This window comes from Eublepharis macularius, chromosome 3, assembly GCF_028583425.1.
Source record: "Eublepharis macularius isolate TG4126 chromosome 3, MPM_Emac_v1.0, whole genome shotgun sequence".
Taxonomy (NCBI): domain Eukaryota; kingdom Metazoa; phylum Chordata; class Lepidosauria; order Squamata; family Eublepharidae; genus Eublepharis; species Eublepharis macularius.
In genome coordinates, this window is record NC_072792.1 from 57,392,769 (window position 1) to 57,420,051 (window position 27,283).

Consider the following 27,283-nt stretch of genomic DNA (forward strand, 5'->3'; position numbering starts at 1 on the left):
GGGGTGCCACCCCCCGCCCCCCGATACCTGAGACTGTGCGCCTCACAGAGGAGGAAATTAGAGAGATTCCCTCTGAGTACCAAGATCTGAGTCAGATATTTGAGGAAGAGGAGGCTGATCAGCTCCCCCTCACCGAGCTACCGATTGCGCTATTGAACTGATCCCCGGGCAAACCCTTCCCAAGGGCAAGCCTGGCGGACCGTGGGGAGTTTTGCAAGTTCATTGACAAGAACCTGGTGAGGGGTTTCACCAGCCTGCGAGCTCCTCCCATGCAGCCCCAGTGTTGTTTTGCAAGAAGGATGGGGGCTTATGGTTGTGCACTGAGTATAGAAGGATAAAAGCAGCGTCTATGTTGAATGCCTACCCTCTTCCCTCATTAGAGACTTCCTTGGGGTGGTGGCCAAAGGGAAGATCTTCATCAAACTGGATCTAAGAGATGCTTATTTTAGAATATGTATAAAGAAGGGGGATGAATGGAAGACCACCTTCAACATGCCCCTGGGGCAGTTTGAGTATTTACGTATGCCATTTGGGCTTCAAGGAGCGCCGGAAGTTTTCATGAACCTGATTAACAAAGTGCTACTTAAGTACCTGTACAAAGGGCTGGTTGTTTATCTTGATGATGTTCTGATTTACTCAGATAACTATGAGAAGCACGTGAAGCTAGTAAGCTGTTGAACTTTGCTACCTGTTTCCTGAAGGGGGTGGGGACTCTGGGGATTAGGCTGTGCTTAGAACCCTATCTAAGTTAAGTGCTTGTCAAGTTGCCATTTTCTTACCATTCCTGGCAAGAAAAGCAGTAGGAGTATGATTCTAGTGGCCTGAGGTGGCAGCGTGGGATTGCCTGGCATCTGCCTTGTCCTTCCCTGGCCCAGCTCACTCAGTGTCTGCCTCATCCCCCTCCTCCTGGACCTGTGTAATGTTGGGCCACGGCCTGGCCAGCAGCGTGAGCCCACCTTGCCCTGTTGGGCCGAGAGGAGCCAAGAGCGCTGCCGGGGACACAGCTGCCCGCGCTCCCTCGGCAGACACCTCTGAGGTGCAGCAGTGGGATGGGGCTGTGGCTGCGGAGAGGGGGCGGTTTCTGTGGTGAGGGGCTCTGCCCATGCTCCAGCACCCGGGCACCTGAGCTGGGGAGCTGGGAGGGCTGCACAGCGGGGTCCTCTCTCGGGTAGTGGGGCATTCCGTCTAGCCTGTGGGCAGTGCAGACCAGCAGCCCGTTCCAGCAGAATCCTACCAAAATCAACTGTTAAAGCCAAGCTACAAGTCAGACAGGACGCCTACACTTCCCGTCACAACTTGTGGGAAACTGACACATGTCCAACTCATGTCAGGCGCCACCTGTAGCTTGGCTCCTGGACCCTTAAATCCATCGGATATTCTTACTGGATTTCATATCCTGCATATATGCACCCAAGAAGATAAAGCAAACCAGTCACCTTGGCAACCTTCCCCATGTCTTCTAATGCTGCTCTCTCATTTGGAAACTGAGCGAAAGTTTGTTCTACTTTTGCAATGACCACATCAATATTGACTTTTTCTTGTGGACATCCTCGAGGGAAATAAAATGTTGGAATGTTTTGGCTTAAAGCTGGTGTTAGTGGTTCTTCTTTCTTTGACTGAACCTAAACAGACAAAATAAGATACTATTAAATATATTTTTAAAAGAAACTTCTAGTTTTCTCCCTGGAAACTCTACATTAAAATTTCCCCATTTTTCCATCATTCATACAATGGTTTCAATAAAACTCAAATTAAAGGGAAAAAGCTATATCCATAATTAAACAAATTAACAATGAATATACCATTTGCTACATTAATGATAAGCAAAACCACTGTTTAACGCTTGTAACCTCCTCACACACTTTTAGAAACAGACATTTAACAGAACATCTGCAATTACACATAAAGGTTATCTACTATTATTGGAACAAGCATTGCCAAGTAATCACAAGCAAATAATGAACAGTTTTACTTAAGTGACAGAACACCACTGTAATTTCCAGTTGCTTGCAATACCCTGGGCTACACTAGCAGAACTAAAATAATTTGTCTTTATAAAGCACTAACTTTGGGGGACTTGCATTTTTGTTTACCCACTGTTTTATTAAAATAAATCGGATTTCATTTTGATACTATTGCAAAGGAGTAGGAAAACAGATAGCCTTCAAAATATTGACCCTTAGTCAATCCTGATCTTCAAATAATTTTTAAAGACGATCACAAAATAACATAGTATTTGGTATGTAAACAGTCACAAGATATTTTCTGGAAATTCTGAGTAGTATGTGTATTACACAATTACTAAATTCATCAGATATTTCAAAAAAGCAAGATGAAGTGAGGTGTGGGTATGCACATGTGTCTTTGACGTGACAGAAAGTGGTAATTCTAATCCTAAAAGAGCCAGCATAGCATGTCAGACTAGAAGTTTTGGAGAACTAGGTTCAAATCCCCACTTTGCCATGGAAGCTTGCTGGGTAACTTGGAACCAGTCAGTGTCTTTTATCCTAACCCACCTCACAGGATTATTGTGAGGATAAACTGAAGGAGGGAAGAATGACGTGAGATGTTTTGGGTCCTCATTGGCAGGGTAGAAAGTAATTTTCTTTTCCTTTTATTGGGTATATGCTGTTTGAGGTAACAGAGCAATCATAAATATAGTGACACCCTGTAAGCCCATTGACTTCAATGGATTTAAAAGGGTGTAACCTGACTTAGGGATACACTAAACTTCCTTATTCCCTTTTTTACTACTTCTTGGTCTGTGTTCATGTGCATCTGTTTAGTATCAATTGTAAAAGGCAACTGAAAACTTGCCTATCCAACCTGAATGGTTATAACTGCAGGGAAAAAGTTAACAGAGCTTAAATTATTTTAATTATTCTACATAATATAAAATCCTCAAATGTATTTCCTATTTCAAAGTGCTTAGGGTAGTGTGCCAGATGGGAACAGCCCTACTTTCTCCTCACAACCTCCCGGGGAAGTGGATAGATGACTGAGAGATAGTGACAGATCCAAGGTGATTCAGTGAGCTTTAATGTCTGAAAGGAGATTTGAAGACAGGTCTCCCTAGTCCAAATCCTATACACCAATTACAAAACCACCTGAGCTCTCTCTCTCTCTCTTTTAAAAAGATTTCTAAGCAAATATCCTACTTAATTTCATAGAACACCTGAAGTCATGCACTGGTATGGTATAATAGTGTCCAACTATGATCTAGGAGACCCACGTTCAAATCCCTACTCTGCTGTGGAAGCTTGCTGGTGACTTTGGGCCAGTTATTCACATTCAACCTAACCTACCTCACAGGGTTGCTGTGAGGAGAAAATGGAGGGGAGGAGAATAACGTGAGCTGCTTTGGGTATATACTGGGGGAAATGACACTATAAATAAAAAAAGAAAAACCAGTTACAAAGTTCTTCAAAATAAGTTCTTATAAGATTATATTATGTTTCTTTACTGTACAAGGTCACCAGCCTGTTTTCACATGCAGTGATTCGGTGACACCAATCCTTAGGAATGCTGAGTTTTCACATCCTATGAAAAATGTTATCTAAGAATAATTCTTCTATAGTAGATTGAACAGTAACAGGCAAATTTTCATACTGCTTTGTGGATTTAAGAAATCCTAGTTAACATGTAGGCAATATTCATTTCAGACCACTTACTTTGGGTTCGGTGTACTGCAAGGCAGGCATATGAGGTAAGAAGAACTGTTTAAATGTGTGTACTTTCTATATCTGTACATGCTGATAATTATCCAGAAAGATCACTACTAGCCCACACAGAACTCGCCTACCACCAAAAAGCTAAAACTTTTAATAAGCACTTATGTGGGAAATTGAGTCTGAACACAGACTCAGACACAGACACGCGGGTGGGAGGGACTGCAACTTATGGATCCACCAAAACCAAGTTTACAGCAGTAAAAAACAACAGATTGTTCAACCATAAATTTATTTAGATATTTATGCTGCTCATCTCCCCACAGGGTGCACAAAGTGACTGACATCATATCTTTTCTTCCATTTTATCCTAATAATGCTCTCTATCATGTAGACTAGAGACAGGGAGAGATTGACTGAGACTAACTAAAGGTCAGCAAGCTTTCATGGCACTGTGGGGATTCAAACCTGGGCCTCCCAGAGACTAGTCCAACACCAACCACAAGACCATACTAACTTAGGAGTTTCTGTTCATTAGAAACACCAAAAATATCATAGAACATAGTGTGCAAGTGTGACGGACTACACTTAACAGCAGAAAAATCAGAGAGTTGAGAGGGGAAGGGGAAGTATCCCCTATAATGGAGAGCTTGAGTGACAGGCTGCTCCCTCTTCTCTGATTGGTCAATTAGAACCAGTCTGAAGGGCAGTCAGTTTCTGACAGGATTTTAGAGTGAGTGAGTCTGACAAGAAAGGTCAGACAGGTTCCCTTTTAAAGTGAAGGGAGAAGATTCTTTTGCCTTAACTGTAGTATTACTGTCCTGAGGAAGAATTCTATCTAAGATTTCAAAGTATAAGTGTTAAGTATAAGCCCTCTGCCGCCTCTGGCATCTCCCCTTTCAGAGCACTTGCCCTACTGAAGGTGGGTTAATTCAAAGTTCTAAGCAGTAAGGGCAGCAGGGTAAAAGCTCTGGAAGGGGAGACAGGCCAGCACGCCAGAGGCAGCGGAGGATTATGAGACAATCTGTCCCCTCCAGAGTGATCTCTGCCAACTCTGCCTTTTAAAACTATGCTTCTTGTCTAATATTGTATCTCCCAACACTTGACGAACACACATCCAGGCATCTAGTATAGTGCAGAACTTGTCAGATGCAGAACTTGTCTATAATGCAGAACTTGTCAGATGATTGCTTATGCATTGTATGTAGTTCCCAGCTCAATATATGTGTTTCTGAATATGAAACAGGAACTGTGGATTGCTTAATGTAAGACAATAGTTACTGTCTTGCTAGAAAACAGTAGCTGAGAGGCTGCTGAACACTTGCAGCAAAAGCTTCAAAAAGGGACTTTTGCATCAATATCACTACTGTAATGAGAGAATTAGACAAGAATGATATAGAGGATCTGCTGAAGTGATGTTCATGCTATTCCTGAACAACAAAGGAAGAACTAAAGAGCTAGAGAGAATTATCTTCAGATTCTTATGCAAACATGTAGCACATCCACATCATTTGCTCTGTTCCAAAGAAGCATGTACTGGAGAACTGACAAGCAGAGAGTATTTTATAATGGTGAAGAAACAAGGAATGTTTTTTTTTACAACAATCAACATATAGGGATAATAATTCCTTATCACAACTTATTCCTATGCAAAGACATACACAGAATTTACACTGAAGCCAAGTATCATAACTGGCGCTGTTGCAGAAGGATTTTCATTGTTCTAAAAGTGAATGTATAACTCATGTATAACTCAGGTAAAGAATAACTCATTTCCTGTATCAGAAAGGCCCTAGTCAAGGTGAGCCTGATCTCATCAGATCTCAGAAGCTAAGCAGGGTCAGTTTGGTTGGTAACTGGATGGGAGACCTCCAATGAAGACCAAGGTTGCAGAGGCAGGCAATTGCAAACAACCTCTGTTAGCCTCTTGCCATGAAAATCCCACCTGGGGTTGCCGTAAGTCAGCTATGACATGAGGGCACTCTGCACCACACATATGAGCAACCTCACATAGCAGTCAGAGTTGATAAACGGGCTTCAACTACTTTCACAAAGCTAATTCTTATACCCAAACCAAGTCATTGGGCTTGTTTCTAGGGAAATGATGGTTATCTACTTATGCAGAAAGACTCAAATCAGTATTAACTTTAAATGCATTAAGTTCTTGTCAGAACAACAAAAAAGGAACTGGTTTACCTCCATTTTAATATAACTTTGCTGTAGGCTGTAGTTTCTAATCAGGACTGCCAGCCTTTTTGGCAAATATGCCACAAGCCAAGCTAATATGACAGTGCCCCTGGGGTATGCATTTCAGTACCTGTGCCACCATTCTCCAGCACCCGCAGATCAGAGAGAACTGAAGAGATATGCAGGAGCAGAGCCCTGAGTTCTGATTATTCACTTGCTTCTTCCATAAACTATTGACTCCTGTGCCATACTCTCTGTAGTACTGCATTATGTGCAGTGTCCACAAAGCTACCCTCAAGGCACAGGCAGGAAGAGAAGGTATACTTAATGAGCACAACTTTGACTTGAGACACACCTGTCATAAAGATTGGTACCTGTGACACATACAACATTTTGGGGAGTGTCAGCTTCTTTCCCCCTCAGATGTGTCCCCCACCCCCCGTATTAGACAAACTCCATCACTGCTACCAAGGAAATTCAACTCAACCAATGAAATTCAACTCAACTATACAAAAACCTTGACCACTGTTTCATTTTGCATTCCTGGTGGCATCACCAAATGTTTAATTGGATTTGAATATCTATTCCCAGTCCCTGAGCACCTCAATCTCTCCCCAAGAGCTCTCCTCTCATACAAAGAACACCAGTATGGGAGAACTACATTTTCCAGACTTCCTGGCACATAGCTACTGCAGCAGTGTTCCAGCAAGCACCAGATGCCCTTCCACCATCATCTCTACTACTACTGATGCAGCTGCCTCTACCATTAAATACATACGTGGGAGAGAAAATTAGAGGAATTTTCCTGTGGTTTGCATTATGAACTGAACCAGAGAAGAACTCTGGTCCTGATGCTCACCTCAGATTGGAGGCAAGCATAATGAATCACTGAGGTTCATATACCAAAGCAAGAAAGATCATCATCAACGTGGGCAGTGCCTAATGAAGTCTCTGAAGCTAAATCGGGAGAAGAATGTTCAGCAGGGTTTCTAGTGGTTGTGATCCAGCCTCAGAGTCTCTCAAAGCCTCACCCGATGACTAACAAGAACATAATTTATACAAGTTGTAGAATGTGGCTTTTCTTGTTACACAGCCCTGCACATAAACGTCAGGTAGGAAACCAAGAGTTAAATTTGCAACAAGGTAACTTCATTGCAACTTTAAAGCAAAAAAACTGGTACTACTTGTGCCTGAAAGCCTGTATTATTTTTTTCCGGCAACTAAATAGTACACAACTGAGCATAAAACTGTCTTTTGGGTTAGGAAATGTTGATTATACTTAGCAGTCCCTTCTTCATGACACATACTATTCTCCTTATACATTAGGCATGTGACAGTTAAACAACACCGCCAGCTGCTGGGCAAAATACAAACACTGCTATCAGCAGATAAACAGCCTTTCAGTAAACATCTTTTGGGGTTCCAAAACAAAATTTGTCACCATACACTTGCTTACTCCAAAGATTCAGAAAAACAATGAGCAAAAAGGGGCACAGCTGCCTTTAATGCTTCATGTTATAAATTCACTGCATTCTCCAAGCACCACTAGTTCACAGATTTTAATAACTCAATCAATGAAAACACATAATTAGCCATTACTAATTTCGTTTAAATAACAGTCACAGTAAGGAACGGGTTTGCAGCTGGAGAAAATGATGGGATTGTTTGACCAAAAGTTCTGGAATTTGCCAATTATGTTTCTTCTACACCAGTGCAACAACTGCCCTAGTTTTCACTGTTGTAAAGTTTCCAGAATTCAGAGATAAAAGGTCAAGGGTTTGTGTTCAAGGACATCAGTTTATAACACAACATCTAGGTCTTAAAATTTTCTTTTAAAATAATGTTTCTAGCTTGGAAGTGTAAGGTGGGGACTGGGCATTCATTTGAAAAGTATCTATAATGCATACTGCTTTATTTCTACATTGTAAAATAGACTCACTTAAAGCACGAGCAGTCTAGTCTACCCACACTGTGGAGGGACAAGATCGGATTCCCTACCACGAGGATGCTATATACCATTTTGTCATTGGGATATAATTTTTATTTCACTGATTTATCCTGGGCAGTATCTAGAAACAAATATGCCCTAAGCAGAATTCATTTCAGCATGTGGTTACTGTAGCTCTTTCTACAGCTCTAAAAGAATCCATGTTCTCCAATAAAAACATTTTAGGGGAGGAGGAGCTTCAATAAGAAGGAAAGGATTGGAAGTACCTTTGTGAGATTGTTCACAAAGCTTGTTCTTTGTGAGATTGTTCACGAAGCTTGTTCTTAAATTATTTATAAATTTGTGTAACTGAATATACAGATGTTTTTCTTCCACAGATGTATAGAGAAAGATAAAGCTAAGTATTGTAGGGAGGGAGAAGCAGAGGATCTAAAACTTAGATACATCATTTAAATTTTTTAACTATTCCTGCAGGTATGCAACCATGCAAGGCACGAGGTCAGACAAAGCAAAAAGGTGCAAAGAGCACACCGAGATTGCAACAGCGTTGTATGCTACAGCTCTGTTTCATTAAAAAAATCTTCACTGTTGATCAAGTACAGTAAAAAACATTGTAACTTTTTATGTCTTTCATATTTCCATTTTGCCCCGGCAACTAATATATACACTTTTTCTGTACTTGGAAGTCCTATTGCCAAGTACCATGGACAAAAAAATCACATCCAATCCAAGTGGTATAGCATCTTTTTCACCACAGGGGCCAACCAGATGAAGTGCCTCCTCTGTTGCTACTGGAATTCACTTGCTGTGCCTTTCCCCCCCTTGCCCATTTATTTGTTTTGTCTTCCAGTTTGAGATACTTGTCTATTTATTTATTTAAAGCATTTATAGGCCACCTTTCCACCCAATATAGGGTCCCCACAGTGGCAAACAGCAAATATAGGCTGTTTTCACACTGCTTACTCGATTGCGCAAAACTCTTGGAATGACGCGCCTTCCTGGTGTGATTTCCCGTGATAACTGGAGTTATGACAGGAAATCGCGCAAGGAAGGCACGTCGTTCCGGGAATTTTGCACCATCGGTGAGCAGTGTAAAAACTGCCATAATTTTAAAAATTAAAATAACATTTAAGACACACATAAATACATTAAAAACATGAACACACACACACACCAGGGAGGAAACCAGTAAGAGCTTAGTGGAGGTATGCCAAACAAAACTAAGTACTCAGATAAGCAAGTTTTGTGAAGGCACGAAGCAGGGTCACTTCACTTGGATTCTGTAATAACCTGCCTCTCTGAAGAGAAAATGGCTCACAGTCTCTTAAAAGGATGAGCTTTGACTCAGCTAGTCTGGCTAGAAATAAACAATACCAGGCTGAACATGAAGAGGCACAACCATATTTATTTACTTCATTTGTACCCTGCCTTTCTCCCCAATGGGGGACCCAAAGCAAGTTCTTCTGTCCTCTATTTTATCTTCACAACCACCCTGCGAGGCAGGTTAAACTCTGTGAGTGAGTGAGTGAGTGAGTGAGTGAGTGAGTGAGTGAGTGAGTGAGTGAGTGAGTGAGTGAGTGAGTGAGTGAGTGAGTGGCACAAGGTCACCCAGAAGCATCCATGCCAGAGTAGAGATTCAGACCTGAGTCTCTCACATCCTATCTGACACTCTAACCAGTACAATACGCTGTCTCTCTATATCCACTTACAAAGTCATCAGGTTGACAGGCCAGAGCTCTAATCTCAATATCCAGAAAGTCTGATTGATTCAACATTACAGCCTACTAAATTTATTATAAGAATTTATATGTATTATATAAATATCATACAAGATAGACACTTGTGCAACATCAGAGAGAGAGAAAATAAACAATTGCAATAGAGAATATCCAGAACGTTGCAATAGAGAATATCCAGAACCTTCCAGCTCACTGTGCCTGAACCCCAGCAGTCTAATGTCATGTGCAAATGCTGTCGACCAGTTCCTTCACAACTCCTCCCCACCAAAAGACTATTACAGCATCCATGCCCTACCAGAAGTAAACTGTAGACAGCAATGGGAAGTGTTAACTATGCATTGGGCAAGAACAAGAACAACATGGTTGTTGTGTGTTCACACAGGGAAGGAGGCCTGCTCTCTACATGCACTCAAATACTATGTGCCCCCCAGCAAGAATCAGGTTTCACAATCCTTAATCCATCCTATCTCCAGAGCTGCCAAACAGCAACATGAAGAGCAGATTTGGGATAATGCTGGGGGGGGGGGGCTCTGCTCAATGGACCTTTAAACATCAATGGATTTGTAGCAGTTGTCTGCCTTGCCAGCTGCTGCCACGAAGCATTTCATAAAACATCTTCCACTAACTACAGCAGTTTATATACTTGATGTATGGACAAAACTGGAAAATGAATACTAGAAAAAGGCAACTTCCTTACAACAGAAGTAGTAACCTGAGAAAATCATATGGTTTCAACACCATCAATGAGTTTTTTTAAAAAGTTTAAATGGCCCCAAATGGCTTTACTTTCTCCTTTCACAGAAGAAGTAGTAGGAAATGTTTCTTTGAAACTCTATAATCCTGTCTCTTTTGCACACAATTTTCTGGTGTTTGCTGCCAAACTCCATCTATTGAGTGTTTTAGTTGTTCCCTGTGCCCCATGTCGTTAAGGAAGACCCAGAAGATAAGAGGGTAAATATCTATTACTGTATCTTGAAGGACATTCTGCCAATACTGCTCAATGCAACTGCGGTGTCACAGTTCCTATCTTTATGTTAACATTATTTGTCCCACACATGTATTTATAGAAACTGTTTTGAACATTCCAGCAAGAAGGCTATTAGACAAAGAGTGGCTGCCAGCATGTTATATCTTCCCACAAACAAGCTAGTAAATTAAGTCTCTCCTGATCAGATTACTATACTATACAGTGAAAAATGCTTATAAAAAGGAAAAGTTACTAGGATATGGTTTCTGCAACAAAGGATTGCACCTGCAAAAAACTTATTTACTCACTTATAACATCCCTTAAAAAACAAATAAACCTTTTTTCAACAATTAAAAATACACAGTGTGGCCAAGTTAGGGAAATATGCAGTATTATTTAATAGTTTACTTTCAGCTACACACTTGCATGACTCAAAAGCTAATAAAAGGGACAACTATATTTGGCCAAAGTTATATTGTTTTTCATCCTCTTTTTACACACCTAGCACTAATGAGGAGCACATCTGAAAACCAATAGCTAACAGTAAAGGCAAGAACAAATGCAAGCTTCAAGTAAGATTTGCATTCAGGTACACGTATATGTTGTTTTCTAATACTAGCTTAATAAATATAATTTTGGGTTTCTAAAAAATTTCATAGTTCAGAGGGCAGGGCAGTAAGATATGTCTGGCTACTTTCCACTGAAACACTGAAATTTCCCCCCTCAAAACATTTTCCATAAGCCACATAGTCAAATGCATAAGAGTAAACAAACCTGGATTTGTTGGAAAGCTTTGAGTCTCTTCTTGAATCTGGAAGGCAGAACAAAATCACATCCTCGAGCTAGCAATGCCAATTCCTTTCGTAGATCGGGGTCTTGCCGTAAAGAAATCTCCTTTATCCTCATGCTTTCAGATTTCATATAATGCTTGAGCACACACTAGTCCTGGCACTTGAGTCCCAGTAAATAGCAGAGTCCTATTATCACACAGTGCCACTTAAAGCAGCAGCTGCGTTTTACTTCTGTGTTATTCTGAGATCCAGTTCAACATAGCCTGCTCCATACATTAAAGGGAACTTGGCTAGAACTGCAAACACAGACAGGAAAGTCAATTTGGGAGCCGGCCCCTCACTCCATGCATTCCAATGTCTTAATGGTATAGCATGGAAACGACACAAGCCTGTTATAAAAGTGGCACTCTAACCAACAATAAAAGAAGCTTCTAATTTAGAAAAACCAAGCAGGGAGGAACACGAAAATGCCAGCCATAGTGGTTTTGCAGTTTCCTCTCTTCCTTCTCTTTTGTAACAAGCCACTTACTGTGCAAGTCTCAAAGCGTCCTATTGAGGGATTAAAGCTTTCCAAACCTGCATAGCCCTTTAATTGTTGTATGTCAGAAAAGGAAGCTACCAGCCTGAAAAAGTAGAGATCTATAGTATAAGCAGGTATTACAGAAAAGTGTTATATCTTTGTAATCCTGCAACTATATGTAGTTCCACATCTTAATTTCACTTTTTGTGTATCGACATCAAACTGTAAAATTATTTTCTTCCTTTAGAATCCGTCCCCTGTTCCACACTCCACAAAAAGATTCATAAGGATTTTATAAGATGCAACTCAGAGTATAAAACCCATGATCCTAAATTAGTTTTGCTACACATCTGAGTGAACGAGATCCTACCTCCCTTTTTAATTTAGATTTTAATATACAGTTTAGGTATGTGGCCTTGGATTTGTCATACTCTCATCTCTACTCAGTACATAGCTGTTAACCCACTTTATACACTTATAAAACAAAAATACTGCAGAATGGGACTCAAGCATGTGAAAGGAATAACATTTCTAAACCTTCCACAAAAGGTTAGGTATAGTTAATAACATTATACCAACCAATAGAATTGTTTCCCTTAGCTGAAGTACTGAAACTATTACAACCAAGAGGATAAAAAGTTATGATATTAATACAATTAAATTGATCGACAGGAACACAAGCTTTATAAAGCAGTTTTCAGTGCTGGTCATAACCCTTTTCAGGGAACACAAGCAACTCTATACAAGATATTCCTTCGTGCAGGCCAATGGATAACTAAAATTCTCCAGAATGCGTTCAGCTTAAGTCTAGTTAGAACTGGTGGCCTGCAGGCTAAATTTGGAAAGTAAGAGTAATTTTGACACAGCTGCTTTACTGCCCGCTAGGCTATGATTAGCAAGATGTAATTTATATTTCCGCAGCATTTATGCTTTCTTAATGGGATTTACTATTACAGGTTTTAAGCAGACAACATTAAGTTTCTCTTAGTTTAACTATGCTTTATAATGCAAGAATCTTGTAGAACAGACATTTTCTACAATTCTACTTGGTAAAATAAGAGTGGAAGAAAGAATCTGATCTTTTTCAAGATAAACAGCTTGTGATATTCAGAAGCAAGACCCACTGAGTTCAGCAACACACAGTTCTCAAGTGACTATGCACAGGCTCGAGGCCTAAAGCAAAATATTCAACTTCGCAGGAATTATCATGTATCTGTACCCAAACATACTAATGAAAATATAGGTTGGAGGATAACATTAGGCCATAAAACCGAGTAAGATGTAAGAATCCAATTAGAGCACAGAGCATTTGCGTAATCAACACCACAATGCAGCATCAATGCAACTGCAGAATGACACAGTCTATTCACTTCCAACTGCTTATCCCAAAGTTAGACAGGCTGGAGAAACTCAGAACCACAACTCTTAGGCAATAGTGTCAGAGTTTTATGTACTAAGTTAACCATGAATCTTTTTCTGTGACAAGTTTACAGTTCCATAATTGTTTTGCAAGTAAAATATTGGCAAACTACTACCCCTTTAAAAGGATGGCTATATTTTATGTTATGTTTAACTTTATAGGTATCTTCCCAGTAAATTCAAATACAGTAAAACTCTAAGAACCAGACTGAACCAGATTGACTTAGCTGTATAGCTTTATTTTTGAAGTCTATGGTGCATTCTAAGCGAACTTTAATAAATATTATCTGGACTCTCCTTTGCTCTTTAATAAGTACTTAAATACAGAAGGATGTATTAAAGCCAAATTAGAGGTTCCTTGTATTCCTTTAATGCTTACTTGTAAGAAGAAGTGTTGTGTTAGGATCAAAGTGGAACGCAGGGCATGTTGCCAAGTAGGCCCCCTCCCCTGCTTTAAAGCCTGCTATGAACTGTGTTAAAGTTTCCTGCATTGCTGTTTCACTGCTGCACCAAAGACTGCTTTGCACGTGTGTGTCCTGATACACGTGTCAATTTCCTGCCTGCGTGTCAAGTACCCTGCTGCTGTAATAGACTGTGTAGTTTACTGACTCCATGTTTGGTTAACTGCACAAAGGACTCTTTTCCTGGGCAACCCTGCCCTGACCTGCATCTGGAATTCCCAGTGTGTGTTTGGACTTTATTACAAGTGTGCCCCGTGCCTGCATTTCCATCTGCCACGGACCGTGCCTGTTCCCTGCTTTGGACTGTGTTTTAAAGTGTTGCTCCCCCTGCCTCCATGGAAGCCTGCCTCATATGGGCCCACGCCGCTGCTAGCAGCCGGGCGCCCGCCGGGGAAACCTCCAGCGAGCCTGGCTAGGCGCTCCCTGGTCAGTTCCCGCCTGGAGCCTCCCGCGAGCCGGTCGCCGAGCTTGCCCTCGCTACCGGGCAGCCTGCTATCCAGCCCCAGCTATGCCCAGCCGGCATCCATGTTCTCAGGCAGCCAGAAGACCCTGGGAAGAAGACTGCTTTGGGAAGCCATTTCGGCGAAGCGGGCACACCACGTCCGCAGCGAGAGCCCCTCGCCCCGCTCTGCATATCTTAGGAGCCGCCCCGGAGAAGAACTAAGTGCCGACCATCCCAAGCACTTAGAGAATGCATCTCAAAGAAACCTCCGCATTCCAGAAGCTGATGACATCAGGACGAGCCCTGTCCGCTGGAACATCCTTTCAGCCCACTTGGATTTCCCCCCTCCCTCTTTTGTCCCCTCTTCCTGAGGTGTCACTTATCACAATCTGATTACCAAAGTGGCCCATCCAAGCCATTCAGTAGCCCATTAGACCCTTTGTTTTAATCTGTGAGAACCACCAAGTACAGCACCAGCCCCAGGGTACGTTTTGGGGTATTTAAGCTGGTCTCCCAGACCACTCGGTGCTTAGGCCATTCCTATCCAGACTTCCTTGCTGTCCGTCTGTGGTCCCAGTGCTGGCATTGGGCCACCCTCGCTGCTGTATCTCTGCTTCGCTCCAGGATAAGTGAGTATTCCCCCTATCATCGTTGGGAACCAGCTAATGCGAACGTCTCTGTATTTCCTACTCTGTATTTCTCAGATCTTGTATGTTCTCTTGTATGCTTGTGCAAGTTTAGGCTTACGCCACACTAAATACACGTGTTTGGAATTTATTTGTAGTCTGCCTCTTTTTCACTAGAGTGTCTGGGATCGGGACCTCCGTATACATAGGTTATGATCCGCGCTTAATTTTAAGTTACAGACTGCTATAGCTAATTCCCCATTATAATAAAGAGCAGTTCTGGTAACAGGCAACAGAGATGGCCCAAGGGTTTTTGGTGCTCTGGGAGGTGGGGGATTGTCACCAACCAATTAACCTCTTTTGTTTTTTGCAGCTCAGCCACTAAACCACCATGCTAGTTCAACCATGTCCCTCCCTCAACACGCAAATTCACAGTGCAAAAAGGAAAAAGGGGGTGGGGTGTCCCCCTTGCAGTCTTGCTGGCAGCATATCACTGCACTGTCAGTGCAGTATCATGCCAATGTACCAGGTAGCGCAACCACAGTGCTAAGTTACTATGCGAATAAAGCTTCTGCTGGTAAAACACTTATGATAACTCTACAAAGCAACTCCTCCAGACAGTGAAGACACAGCTCTGGTGCTAAAGGTATGGTATGTAGTGTCTCAATGACTATCCCCTCACACAAGCATTCCATCAGGTGGGAATTTCCAAGGAGGAGATGGAAGAGAAAGACTGCAACATCATCACATACAGACTGGGAGCCCGTATGATGTTCACTGCTACAGCAGAACTTTGGGTCAATGCTGGCAAACCAATAATTCGACTTTTATTCTGTACTGTTGTATTTGTTGGTGATGTTTTAAAAAAAATGTATGCATCATGTCACAACTGTGTCTCTCTTACAGCCAGACTAGACATGACTCCCCCCTCCAAGCTGAAGGAGGGTTTGCAACTTTCATTTCCCTCAAGCACCAGCTACTGGGAACTAGCTGCAGACGTGGACTTGAACCTATCTTTATAGAAGTTCATGACATTTTTGCTCCTTCTGTGTCTTAGACTCTTTTGTTCAGTAGTGTACAGGAGCAGCGGCAGCCTGATCTAGCGGCGTGTAGGGCTAGGTTAGTGTTCATAAGTTAGATGCTGCTTTCTTGTCTGCCTGTCATTGGGGAGAGGCATGCTGTGCCATGACTGATAGGTTGCAGCAGGTTTGCTGGAGACTTTAGTGTAATAGCTATGTTCTGCACATCCTGCTGTTAGGTCTTTTTTTCCTCTTGTATCTCTTCTGCACAGTGGGCACAGGTTAGTGACCGCAAGTGTTGACAACATTCCAAGAACAGTGATATACCAGCGTTGGAATCTTAGAATGGGGCTGAAACCTACTTAGAACTTCCAATCTTTTGTGAGAAGCCACACAGGTTTCACCTTAATATAAGCATTGCATACAAAAACTTTTATTCAGTTTTGGCCTGCAAAGATTCAGTTTAGTAACCTCACTTTAATGATAGGTTCAGGAACGTTTCCTGTATGTTCTTTCCTACTCTTTCCATGATGTTCCTACAATTTAGGCAATGAAAACTTGGAACTTACAGTCAGCATCTTAAAAGCCACGCATATGCTTCAAAATCTGCTATTGCAAAACTGACAGGAGCATCTGAATTGAAGAATATGAGTAAACCCAGCATTTTATGTAATGATAATATTTAGTCTGGAGATACCCAAAAGACAGGCTTGCCAAGGTATGGGCCCTTCCAAGGTATGGGCCCCGCTATGGCAGAGGTCCCCTGCTCCCAACAGCTGTTCACCTGGCAAGTGGGGGGGGGGAATGAAAGGGAAATAGGGCAAGGCTGGCCAGGACACAGGCCAGGGACACATGTGCATCCACATCCCTAGTTGATGACATCATTTCCATTGCAACCTGGAAGTGATTATGTTTTGGGTTGATTTTTACTGAATTGTCCCTGGCACAACCCATCACTTCCAGGTTATACCAGAAATGACATAATCAACCAGAGATGTGGATGCATGCAGCGCGCGCATGAGCACACGCACACGCACACACAGATGGCTATCTATTGCCCTCTGGCGCCTGGACCCTTTTACCTTGAGGGTACCTGGCAACAGAACCAACAGATAGGGCCAAAACCAGAACTACTTTCAAAGCAATTTTAAATTCATTCTCCATCAGCCACATTAAACATTTATCAAGTAATGTAATATTTTGCTCAGTTTCACTCAGATGGAAAAATTGTATGTTTTTAGGTTACGATATAGACAAATAAAAGACTTATTTGACTCAGATCAAAGGAAGGTAGGTTTTAGAATCAAAAATTCAGATTTGGAAGAGATATTATTGGGAGATAATACTAAGGTAATATCCAAAATGTATAAGTTGCTATTGAAGTGGTTCACAGAAGATGAAACAGTTAAGGTTCAAATGGTAAAGTGGGCTATAAATTGTAACAAGGAGATAGCCATGGAAGCATGGGAACAATTATGAAAAAATACCTTAAAAATATCAACTTGTATCAGCATTAAAGAGAATGGATATAAAATGATGTATAGACGGTATTTAACACCGAAAAAATTAGCCATAGCTAACAAACAGTTATTAAACAAATGTTGGAAATGTAAGGAGCATGAAGGTTCTCTATTTCATATGTGGTGGACTTGCCAAAAGGCTAGAGACTTCTGGTCTAAAATATGTGCCGAAATGTCTTTGATATTACAATATAATGTTGCTAAAAATCCTGAAATGCTATTACTATCTTTACACTTAGAAGAGGTCAATAGAAATGATAAGACATTGTTATATTATATGTTAGTAGCGGCAAGAATTTTATATGCTCAATATTGGGAAAAAAAAGAAATACCGAATGTTGAAGAATGGACAAGGAAACTGTTGTACATGGCCGAAATGGATAAAATAACGAGAAATCTGAATGAGCAAGATCCAGATACTTTTTTGGAAGATTGGAAGAAGCTTAAGGAATATTTAGAAAAGAAATGCGATGTTAAAGGACAATTGTGGTCTTTGGAGGGATTTTAAATTTTATATAAAAAGACTTTAACGAAAGAAAAATATATTAAGATCTTTATCAGGGTAAGAGTAATAGTAATACAATGTAGTAATAATATCTATGAATAAAAGGGGGGGTTGAGTGTTGTTGGAAGTCAACAAAGAAAAGGGGGGGGGAGGATGGTGGGGTATATATCTAAGTTGAAGGGTTAATTAGGATAAGATTAATGTATTAATCAATTATTGTATATTGCCTCATCCAATACAAACTTTTAAACATAAGAAAAATTGTATGTTTTTAGAAACGCAAGTGAGAGGGAATCTACAAGTTACATACAAAGTACTTCAAGATAGAATGGCCTAGGCATTCCCCACAATTTGGCAGCCCCATAATGTTAGGTGGAGCTGACTTTATTATAGAGCTCTATTTTGTAAAGGCAGCCTTCAGCATATGACAAAATATAGTCCTTCCCCCGAAACAGTTTAGACAAGAGAATGTCAATTTCTGTAGAAGCCAAATGAATCCAAGACACATTTAAGGTGACTTTCTCCTGCACCTTTAATTTCAGCTTGTTCTGCAACTGTTAATCAATCTCTTTGATTAATTCCTCTTTCTTCAATGTCAGAATGACTACAGAGACTTTTCTGAAGCCAGAAGAACAGGTGTTTGTATACACAGCTTTTTGAAAATTATTTTTTAAATAAAAACATCCTGCCTTTTCAAAAGCTCAAGGGAGCTTACAATACCACATTAAACACAGGTAACAATAAAATATTAAAGACAAAAATATAAACTTAGGAGATATATTGGACATAAGGTAAAAAAAAGTATCACTATACATCTTATAATTCATAATGGTGTAGATTCAGTTTTTATTGTATTTTATAATACAGTATAAAATGCCTGGAATGCAAATTCCAGATAGGTAGCCTTATTATTTTAGTAGCAGCAAAATAAAACTAGTCCTTAAAGACTAACAAAATTTGTTCCAGCATTTATACATCTTTTTCACTGTCAGTTTTTGAAAACTTTCTTTTCCATCTGAATAAAACTAAGCAAAATGTTTCCATAAATTTTCCATGCAAAATAAATTCACATAAATTTCCCATGCAAAATAAAACTGTTCTACTTTGAATGCATGGAAAGTGGGCTATGCATTTTAAAATAAACAAACAAAACATGAGCAGAGTTCTTGGTTTCTTGTCACCCTTTCTACTTGTAATGTTTTCTTAAAACTGTATCAGTTGTCATTTCCCTAAGGGTATTTTGGAATGAGCCACCCTATCCTAACATGACATTTTTGTGTTTAAATGCAAGGCCAAATTTGTGAATAAATGCTCAGGATACTGCCCCCGACTTCCAGGAGTGTGGGGTGGGCTGCGGGGGGGGGGGGGAGGAAATCAGGGAGAAAGAAGGAGTCTCTACTTGGAGAAAGTTCCCAGGCTCTTGTGACTACCAGGAATCTTTTCCTACATAGGTTGACCTCCCTCTCTAGTATGAACATATACTAGAACTTGAAGAACATATGTCCCTGGGAATAAAATGAAGAGATCTATTTTTAACAAGATGATTAACAAGAGGCATTTGATGCTTGCCCTTGAAGGCAACTGTGCATATGAGCCATCATTCATAAGGCAGGTATGCATTCCCACAGCTGTTAGAAAGAAGTCCTTTCATTAAATATTCTTATTTATGGATCACTCCTTCCCATCTCCAACTTGAAAAGCATGTCCAACTCTCTTCTCCAAGGGTTATTCCAGATGTCCCCTGTTCTTTTACTCAACTAGACATAATGTCAGGCAAAGAGATTCCTGGTTCCACAGTGGTGCTGCCCCCAATCTGGGCCTACTAAAAGCATGTTTTATTAAGCTACAGATGCAAAGTTTCTGGAAATTTTGAAGTCATGGAACCAAACTTTTTCTTGAGTGTGTGTGTGTGTGTGTGTGTGTGTGTGTGTGTTTGTGGGTGGGTGGGTGGGTGTGGGGCGGGGGGGGGGGGGGAAATCAAGCAATCATATGACAGAAACCCTTACCATGTGGTAGGCTTGCCATCAACCACTATTATTCAGGCTGCAAAATGCCCAGACTCAGACATAGCAGCAGTGATCTCAGTTTTCCAGGAAAATTTGCAACAAAAATTTTGTAACATAAAGTTCATGCTAGACTTGCCAGATTTTTGCTGGGGGAATCCTCTCCCCAGTGGCTCCTGCTTCCTGCCCTTGCCCTTGCAGCTGCCTGGAAAAACTGCCATTTGAAAATGGTGTGATGTCATTTTCAGGAGGAAAACTGGAAGTTACATCAATTCTGTCTAGGAATCACTAGAGAACACCGGTTTTACCATAAGTTTCCAGCAATTCCTACCATCACATCTGAGTTTTTCCTAGAAGTGATGTCACACCATTGCCCAATGGCACCCCCCATATCTCTGCCCCCCTGCCACTCCAACCAGTTGCCAGCCACTGGCCAGCAACCCAAATCATGCATATAGCCTTTTACAACTCCAATTTAAATAAATAATTGAAATATTTAAATAATATTAGCAAAAGAAGCAAACTACACCATGTACAAGCCTGGACCATGTACAAGTAATGGGGTTTGTCCATGCTTCATATTCGACATTTAGCCCATCTAACATGCTTGATTTGTAGCACAACAACCCTGACAACTAACAATAAACTGTATTTATATATGTGAAGCAGAAAATTTTCCACAGAAAAATATAACATCAGAAAGTTCTGGATCATTTTCCGCCCCACTTCATTGTATACCAGTAATTTTATTTTCTCTCTTCCAAACACAGATCAGAGTAAAGCTAAAACGCTAAGTGCAATGCTGTCAATGAACTCAAGAAGTTAGTAATTGTATTACAACTGAAGCACTGCACAAATAGATCTGCAACCAAAGCACACAGCCTTTCAAAGCATGCATAATTTTTATTGCTTTGTACACAAGGTTGTCAACTCTGGCTCCAGAAATTCCTGGAAATTTGGGGGTGAGCTCAGCAGCAAGGGTAGACTGAGAGGGAAAAATTGGCCTTGGAAAAGGGTCCCATTCACCAAAAGGGAAAGGGGACAGAGAGGCAGCCTTTTTAACCAGCTGGTTGGGTGCTGCTTCGCCCATGCCAGGGTCAAGCAAGCTGGACACCAGCCTTCTGTTAGTGGTCTGGGCCATTGTGGGGGCAGGTATTAGCCCACAGAGACAAGTCTTAGTGGCCATAATGGCCAATCTGCCCCATTCTTCAGTGATATGATCCCAGAGAATCTGCCTGCTGAAGCAGTCATTCCCTGCTGTAATTCTTGGAGAACTTTGGTATACTTACTTGTATGACCATTCCATGAGCCCCTCAATCATGGAAACACTAATCCGGACCCACTCTCAAGAGATTACCTTGCCAATGCTCAAATTCACTAACTAAACATTCTATTTGCTACACGGTAGTACAAAGCCCTTGGTGAACATTAGAAGCACTAGTTAAAACAAATTATTTGTGAAGCCATGTCTGAGGCCCTGGACCATCAATGACATCACAACAGACAAAAAGAATATTGACACATGATGGAAGGTACCATGCAAGGGAAGGAGTGATGACAACTGTAGACTATAAAAGCTGCATAATAGCTCATGTTTGAAGGAATGCTCTACCCAGCTCAAAATTCATCAGTGAGACAGAAGACTACCGTATGGGACTAGGCCTTAGAGAGTGCAGTTATGTGTTTCACGGTGAACCAAGTTTCTATTAGTGATCCAGTAATCCCCTGGATAGTTCCCAGTATAATCAGTGGAAGGAATGGACAATATCCCAGCTCATAAATTTTAAGCATATGCATGTTTTATACTGACACAGTGGCCAGTATCCACAGCTAAAACAATTAAATGCTTACATAGCAAGGTGTATGATGGAGCAGCTAGTTACTACTGTGATGTTTTCCTTCAGTATATGCAGTCGCATACTATGCGTTCCATTCAAGGATGCACACAGTTGCTGAGCAAAGTGGACCAGCTGGAGGTTAGATAAGATCACCAAATTTAAACATCAGCTTTTCTCCAGTAGATACTTTTCAAACCCTTTTCCTTTATTGTTCTACCATTACTTGACAAAGCAACTGCCTGGAAGTTTCCTTAGATTTATGAGTTCAAATCACATCACTTTTAAAAGGAATGTTAAGTTTTTGAAGCAAGAGCAGATTTCTTCGAACTATAGCACCTAGGGACAAGCTTCTGATTTGCTTTAGGTTAAGCATTTAGCAAGGATAAGAAAGACCATGTTCTGTTCACGAAGATTAGACACCAGGGTTCCTCAATATGATGCTCATAAGTGCCATGGCACCTGTTTTTCAGGAAGTGGGCAGGGCCATCGTAAGGCAGGGCTTGTTATTCCACAGCTGCAGTAACAGGAGCAGCCACTGGACGAGCAGGAAGGCTGGTAAGCACCCATGCTTGTGGTTTGATCCTCCTTTCAGGCTTTCCATTGTTTTATTCTTCAATCTCTCTACCCCCTTTATTTCCCTTTATTACCCTCCAGTGATTCTTTTACACAGTGAGGAGGAAGGTATTACGTTTGGCTCTGCCTCCTGTGGCAGACATTTTGGAGAGGCACTCAACACCCCCTCTCAAAATTCCAAAGAAGCCCACAGGCTCAAAATAGGTTGGGGTATATTCAACTATTAAAACAGCTAATATTACAATGCAAAAATCCATCTGTTGCTTATGTTGATATAATAGTAACAGCGCTTACCATTCTGGTACTTGAAGGTCTACGAACTCCTCGACTACTGGAAAAGCTTCGAGGGCTTGTTGGTGTTCCCAATGGAAGAGCAGCAGAAAGAACAGGAGGACTTGTAGGAATTAAAGGAGACATCAAATTGCCTAACATGCTCTGCTTGGAGAGACAATTTATCTCAGTAAAAATATGTTTATTGTCCCCAGCATCACCAGAACCAATTTCAATTTTCTCTTCACTGGTTATGCTTCTTAAATAGTCCTTGAGCATCATCTGTGTTGCAGTCTCACTCAACCAGCACAAAAAGAGCTCATCCACTTTCATTTTTAGTACAGGCTGCAAAACTTTCACAGCTGGCATTTTTCCTCAGCAAAAGATTCCCAGTTAGCAATTCAATTCCAACTGTTTTCCAGTTTCCTACAACATAAAATTTCTAGTTAAAAAGATTTCATTTGAGAACATAATTATTAGAAGGCCTCACTAAGATTGTAATAAACCCCAGATAATAAATTATCAAGACAAAATATATTAAAAAAGACTGCAAAAATATTTAACATTATGGTCAAATTTTGGAGTGAGAGAAAATTAAAGCTAATTATCTCTCTCTCTCTCTCTCTCTCTCTCTCTGCAACTATGCAAGCAGACAAAATATGCTAAAAATTCTTTGCAAATACATTAAACAATTCTATGCAGATTTGGACTGGTATCTACATAGATAATTTTTTGTTCACTCTGATTATTTCTCATTTTATTAGCTCTGTCCAGTTAATCAGATTTTGCAAAGAAAAGGAGCATACAGGCAACACCCTACCTAGACACTGAGGTTATCTGGTGAGGCCCTGCTTTGTTTGCCACTGCCAGAGTTTGAATTTAGAATTCAATCTCCTATGAGACACCTACTGCCACCTAATCTGTCCTTTAGGATGATGGTCATGAAACTTCTTTTTTCATCAGGTTTTTGATTTAGTTACCAATACCAAACTGGAGATATTGATTGTTAGGTTGTCCTTTTTGTCTGTTAAAGCACCGATGCTGGATCCTGCAGTATTTTTGTACTCATTTTGCTTGTTTATCTTGTTTTTGCGTTATTAGTTTGATTTTCTGATTTGTTCTCTCTACCCCAGTGTATTTGGTAAAGGTAGTCCCCTCTCCTGTGCAAGCACCGAGTCATTACTGACCCATTGGGGGGGGGGGGGAATGTCGCATCACAATGTTTTCTTGGCAGACTTTTTGTTACGGGGTGGTTTGCCATTGCCTTCCCCAGTCATCTACACTTTACTTCCAGGAAACTGGGTACTCATTTTACTGACCCCGGAAGGATGGAAGACTGAGTCAACCTTGAGTTGCTTATATTAATGCAGCTTCCGCCAGGATCGAACTTAGGTTGTGAGCAGAGCTTGGGCTGCAGTACTGCAGCTTACTATTCTACACTTACAGGTATTTTATACAAATAAACTTTTGAACTAACTACAACTTGGCGACCCTAACAAATACTGTATTTGCTGTAGCACAGAGTCTACTTTCATTTTTTTTGTGTCATTTTTACCCTGCCTTTCTCTCCATGAGGACCTAAAGCAGCTTACATCATTCTCCTTGCCTCCATTTTGTCTTAACAACCCAGTCAGGTACCTTATGCTGAGACACTGTGACTGGTCCAAGGTCACCTAGTGAGCTTCCATGGCAGAGTGGGCATTCAAACCTGGGAATAACACTGACGTGCCTTATGGGATTAATATAATGTTTTCTTTAAAAAGTTTTAATACTGAGTCTCTCTCTATACAAGACATCTTATATGGGGATGCTCAAGTGAAAGATCTTACACTTGTTCTCCCATTGTGGATACACATGCACTGCTAGGGAGACTGAGTACCCTTGAATATAAGACCACGCTGAAAGTCACTTGAGCGTCCCCATGTAAGATGTCTTATGTAGAGGGATTCTGAGAGAGAGAAGGAGAGAACCAGCAATAGAGCAAGAAAGTAATACAGCAAGTTCGAAGTAGACTCTAATCTTAAATGTATGCAAATAAACTGAAGTTATTCAGTATTAAAAGGAGGGCCCTGTTCTTCATTGCTTCACAAATTCTAGGGCTGGAGGCCAGACAGGAAAGAGTGTAGAGCTAAAAGGCATCTCTTATTAAGCCCCACTCAACTTTCAGTTTACCAGCAGAGGATGTTTACCAAACTTTGTCAGCAGTTTGGTAAGCAGACCCACAAATGGATTCAGGGTAACTTGAATTAAAAGGCATACAAGCCAGGCCTTAGTCACTAGCAATGACAATCGTCTGTCAGTCTCCAATGGTTATTATTTCCTTGGAGAAAGTTAAGTAAGAAGAGCTGAGGTTAAGAGTGGCTTTCTGTCAAAATCTATTTTCCCAAGTCAGTCTTTCCTCAGAACTTTTTGTCAAAGCACACCAGACTCGAGACTTAGCTCACAGAATAAGAAAACACAGAAATACCTATAAAAGGAAGGTTATCTTGTACACCTCACTGTGTCAGTGAACACAAAACCAATTCCACAGGTGGAGCTAATAACTCCAGGTTTTCCAAACGTATTATCCTTACATTGCCCCCCTTTTGCAAGTGGTGTCTTTAATAGCTATCTGACAAACAGCAATGACTTTTTTCTCAGTGCAAACCAAAGGCTTCACTTGTTGAACTTAACTTGTCCTAGAACTAAAGAAGGCAGACTAAAGGCAGCAAGGTAAATGACCCCCCCCCCCACAAACTCATAAACCTCTGCACAGGCATCAACCAACCCCCCACTGGGCTGCTGACATCTTCACAACGTAGCAAGAGAAGATATGTTACAGAGTCCTCACGATAAGAGCGCTCCCACTCAGACTTACACAGGAGTTTCTGCCACTAAGAATAAAACCACAGCCTACACACATGCTTCATTCCCGTCATTATTTTCCCAACAGCAAAACGGTTGTTATGGGCGCTTCCCTTGCCTGAGAACAGGTGCAACGAGACAGGTGAGTCAGCGGGCGGGAGAATTTAGCATGACCAGCAGCTGCACTCACCTTTCAAAACTAGTAGGCAACCCAAACTGAAACCTACTGGCCTGGCCCGTTTCTGAGGCGCGGATCCCGCCCACCCCCCAAAACAAAGAGTCTCAAACCGGTCTGATCACTCCCACACCTACTCTTCCGTAGCCTTTTTTCAAAGCAAATATTTATATTTGTCTTAGCTTTGCGCAAGCGTATATATTATACGCATGCGTACTGGACTGGGGAAAAACCCAGGAAGTTAGAGCTACGGAGATTTGTGCGCGCGCACGCGCGCTTCCGTATCGCGTAGTGATGACACCTATTGGTGGAGTTGAAACTACCGCGGTGGAGCTGGAGCACGACGAGATTGGCCGCAATTGGCAGGGCAGTGGGCGGGCAGAAGGAGTCTGATTGGTTCCTCGGCTCTGGAAACTGGCTCTCCAGTGAAAGTAACGTAAAGTGGCCGTCCAGGCGCCTTCAGTCATCCAGCTAACGTGGGAAGGTTTCGAGCTGCTTTCCTTAGCCCGGTTAGAAACCCTAGGGTTATTAGGTTTTAAGATGCTTCGTTATTTTTTTTCCTCCCATTTTCCAACAGCTAGCACGGTTACTCCTCTGCGATATCTAAACAGTTAATTTCTTAATACCATGTTGAATATAAAAGTGAAATAGGAGCCCTTAAAGTTTATTCTAGGACCAGAGTCAGAACTCACTTCATTAGTTGCGGTAAACATTAATACGTTTGGGGAACTGAACTAGGGTTGCCAACTCCAGGTGGGTGAAATTCCTGGGGAGGATGTAGTTGGATAGTGGAGAATCCTCAGCAGAATCAAAAAGAGTCCAGTAGCACCTTTAAGACTAACCAAATTTATTGTAGCATAAGCTTTCGAGAATCACAGTTCTCTTCGTCAGATGCATGGAGGGCAAAAAGAGAAACTGGTCAAATATAGAGGAGGAGAGAGGAGGAGAGGAGGGATGTAAACAACTCCTTTGATATGGAGATGCAAACAGCTCCTTTTGATGTGGGGATCAGTTTGTGTAAAGGTTCAAAGGAGTTTGCCGTGTTAGTCTGTAGTAGCACTAATCCTCAGCAGGGTATTATGCCATGTAGTGCACTTTTAAAGCAGCCATTTCTTCAGGAGGACTGATCTCTTGTCTGAAAATGAGTTATGATTTTGGGAAATCTCCAGATCCACACCTAGAGGTCGGCAACTCTAACTGACTCATAAAAGATTATGCTGGAATGAATTCTGTTAGTCTGTCAAGTGCCACTGGGCTCTGCTTTATTTTGTTGCTAGTTGTCTAAATATGTTGCATACAATTACGCGATCTGGTGCTCAGTGCACCTGCCTGAGTGCACTAAAGGGACAAGGGGAATGCAGTCCTATTAATTCTGATTTCTTCTTTATTTACAAAATGTATACCCTGCCTGCTGGACCTTGGCAGCTGTTAATGCCATTGAGCATGTCATCCTTCTAAATTGCTTTTCGCAGTTGACAAGGGAGGCACTGTTCAGCGGTGGTTTCAGTCCTAACTCAAGGTAGGTTTTAGAATTTTTTGCTGGGGAGCTACTGCTCTGCCCCTTGGTCTCTTGCCTTAGGGGTTCTGCAAGGTTCCCACTTGTCTCCTATGCTTTTTAACATCTCCAAGAAGACACTGGTAAAAGTCGTCTGGAGATTTGTGCTGAGCTGCCACCAATATGAAGATGACACTCAGCTCAATCTTGTGCTTCCAGATAGGGTTGCCAACCTCCAAATGCGATCTGGAGATTTCCCAGAATTACAACTGA

At 41.3% G+C, this 27,283-nt stretch overlaps 1 protein-coding gene across 3 annotated transcripts in view; it reads right to left on the reverse strand.

Annotated features, from left to right (window-relative positions):
- Positions 1-25,621, reverse strand: part of PPP2R3B (protein phosphatase 2 regulatory subunit B''beta) — a 44,030-nt gene extending 18,409 nt beyond the window's left edge. Inside the window, exons 1-3 of one of the 3 annotated variants that reach the window (XM_054974663.1) lie at positions 25,531-25,621; positions 22,521-22,922; positions 1,437-1,622 (exon numbers count right to left, since the gene is read on the reverse strand). In XM_054974663.1, the coding sequence (XP_054830638.1) occupies positions 1,437-1,622; positions 22,521-22,865 (531 nt within the window). In that variant the 5' untranslated portion in view covers positions 22,866-22,922; positions 25,531-25,621. Of the gene's footprint in view, positions 1-1,436; positions 1,623-11,283; positions 11,614-22,520; positions 22,923-25,353; positions 25,437-25,530 lie in introns of those variants that run through there. The other 2 variants (XM_054974664.1, XM_054974665.1) reach the window with 2 other exon arrangements.
- Between the last annotated feature and the right edge of the window lie 1,662 nt (positions 25,622-27,283).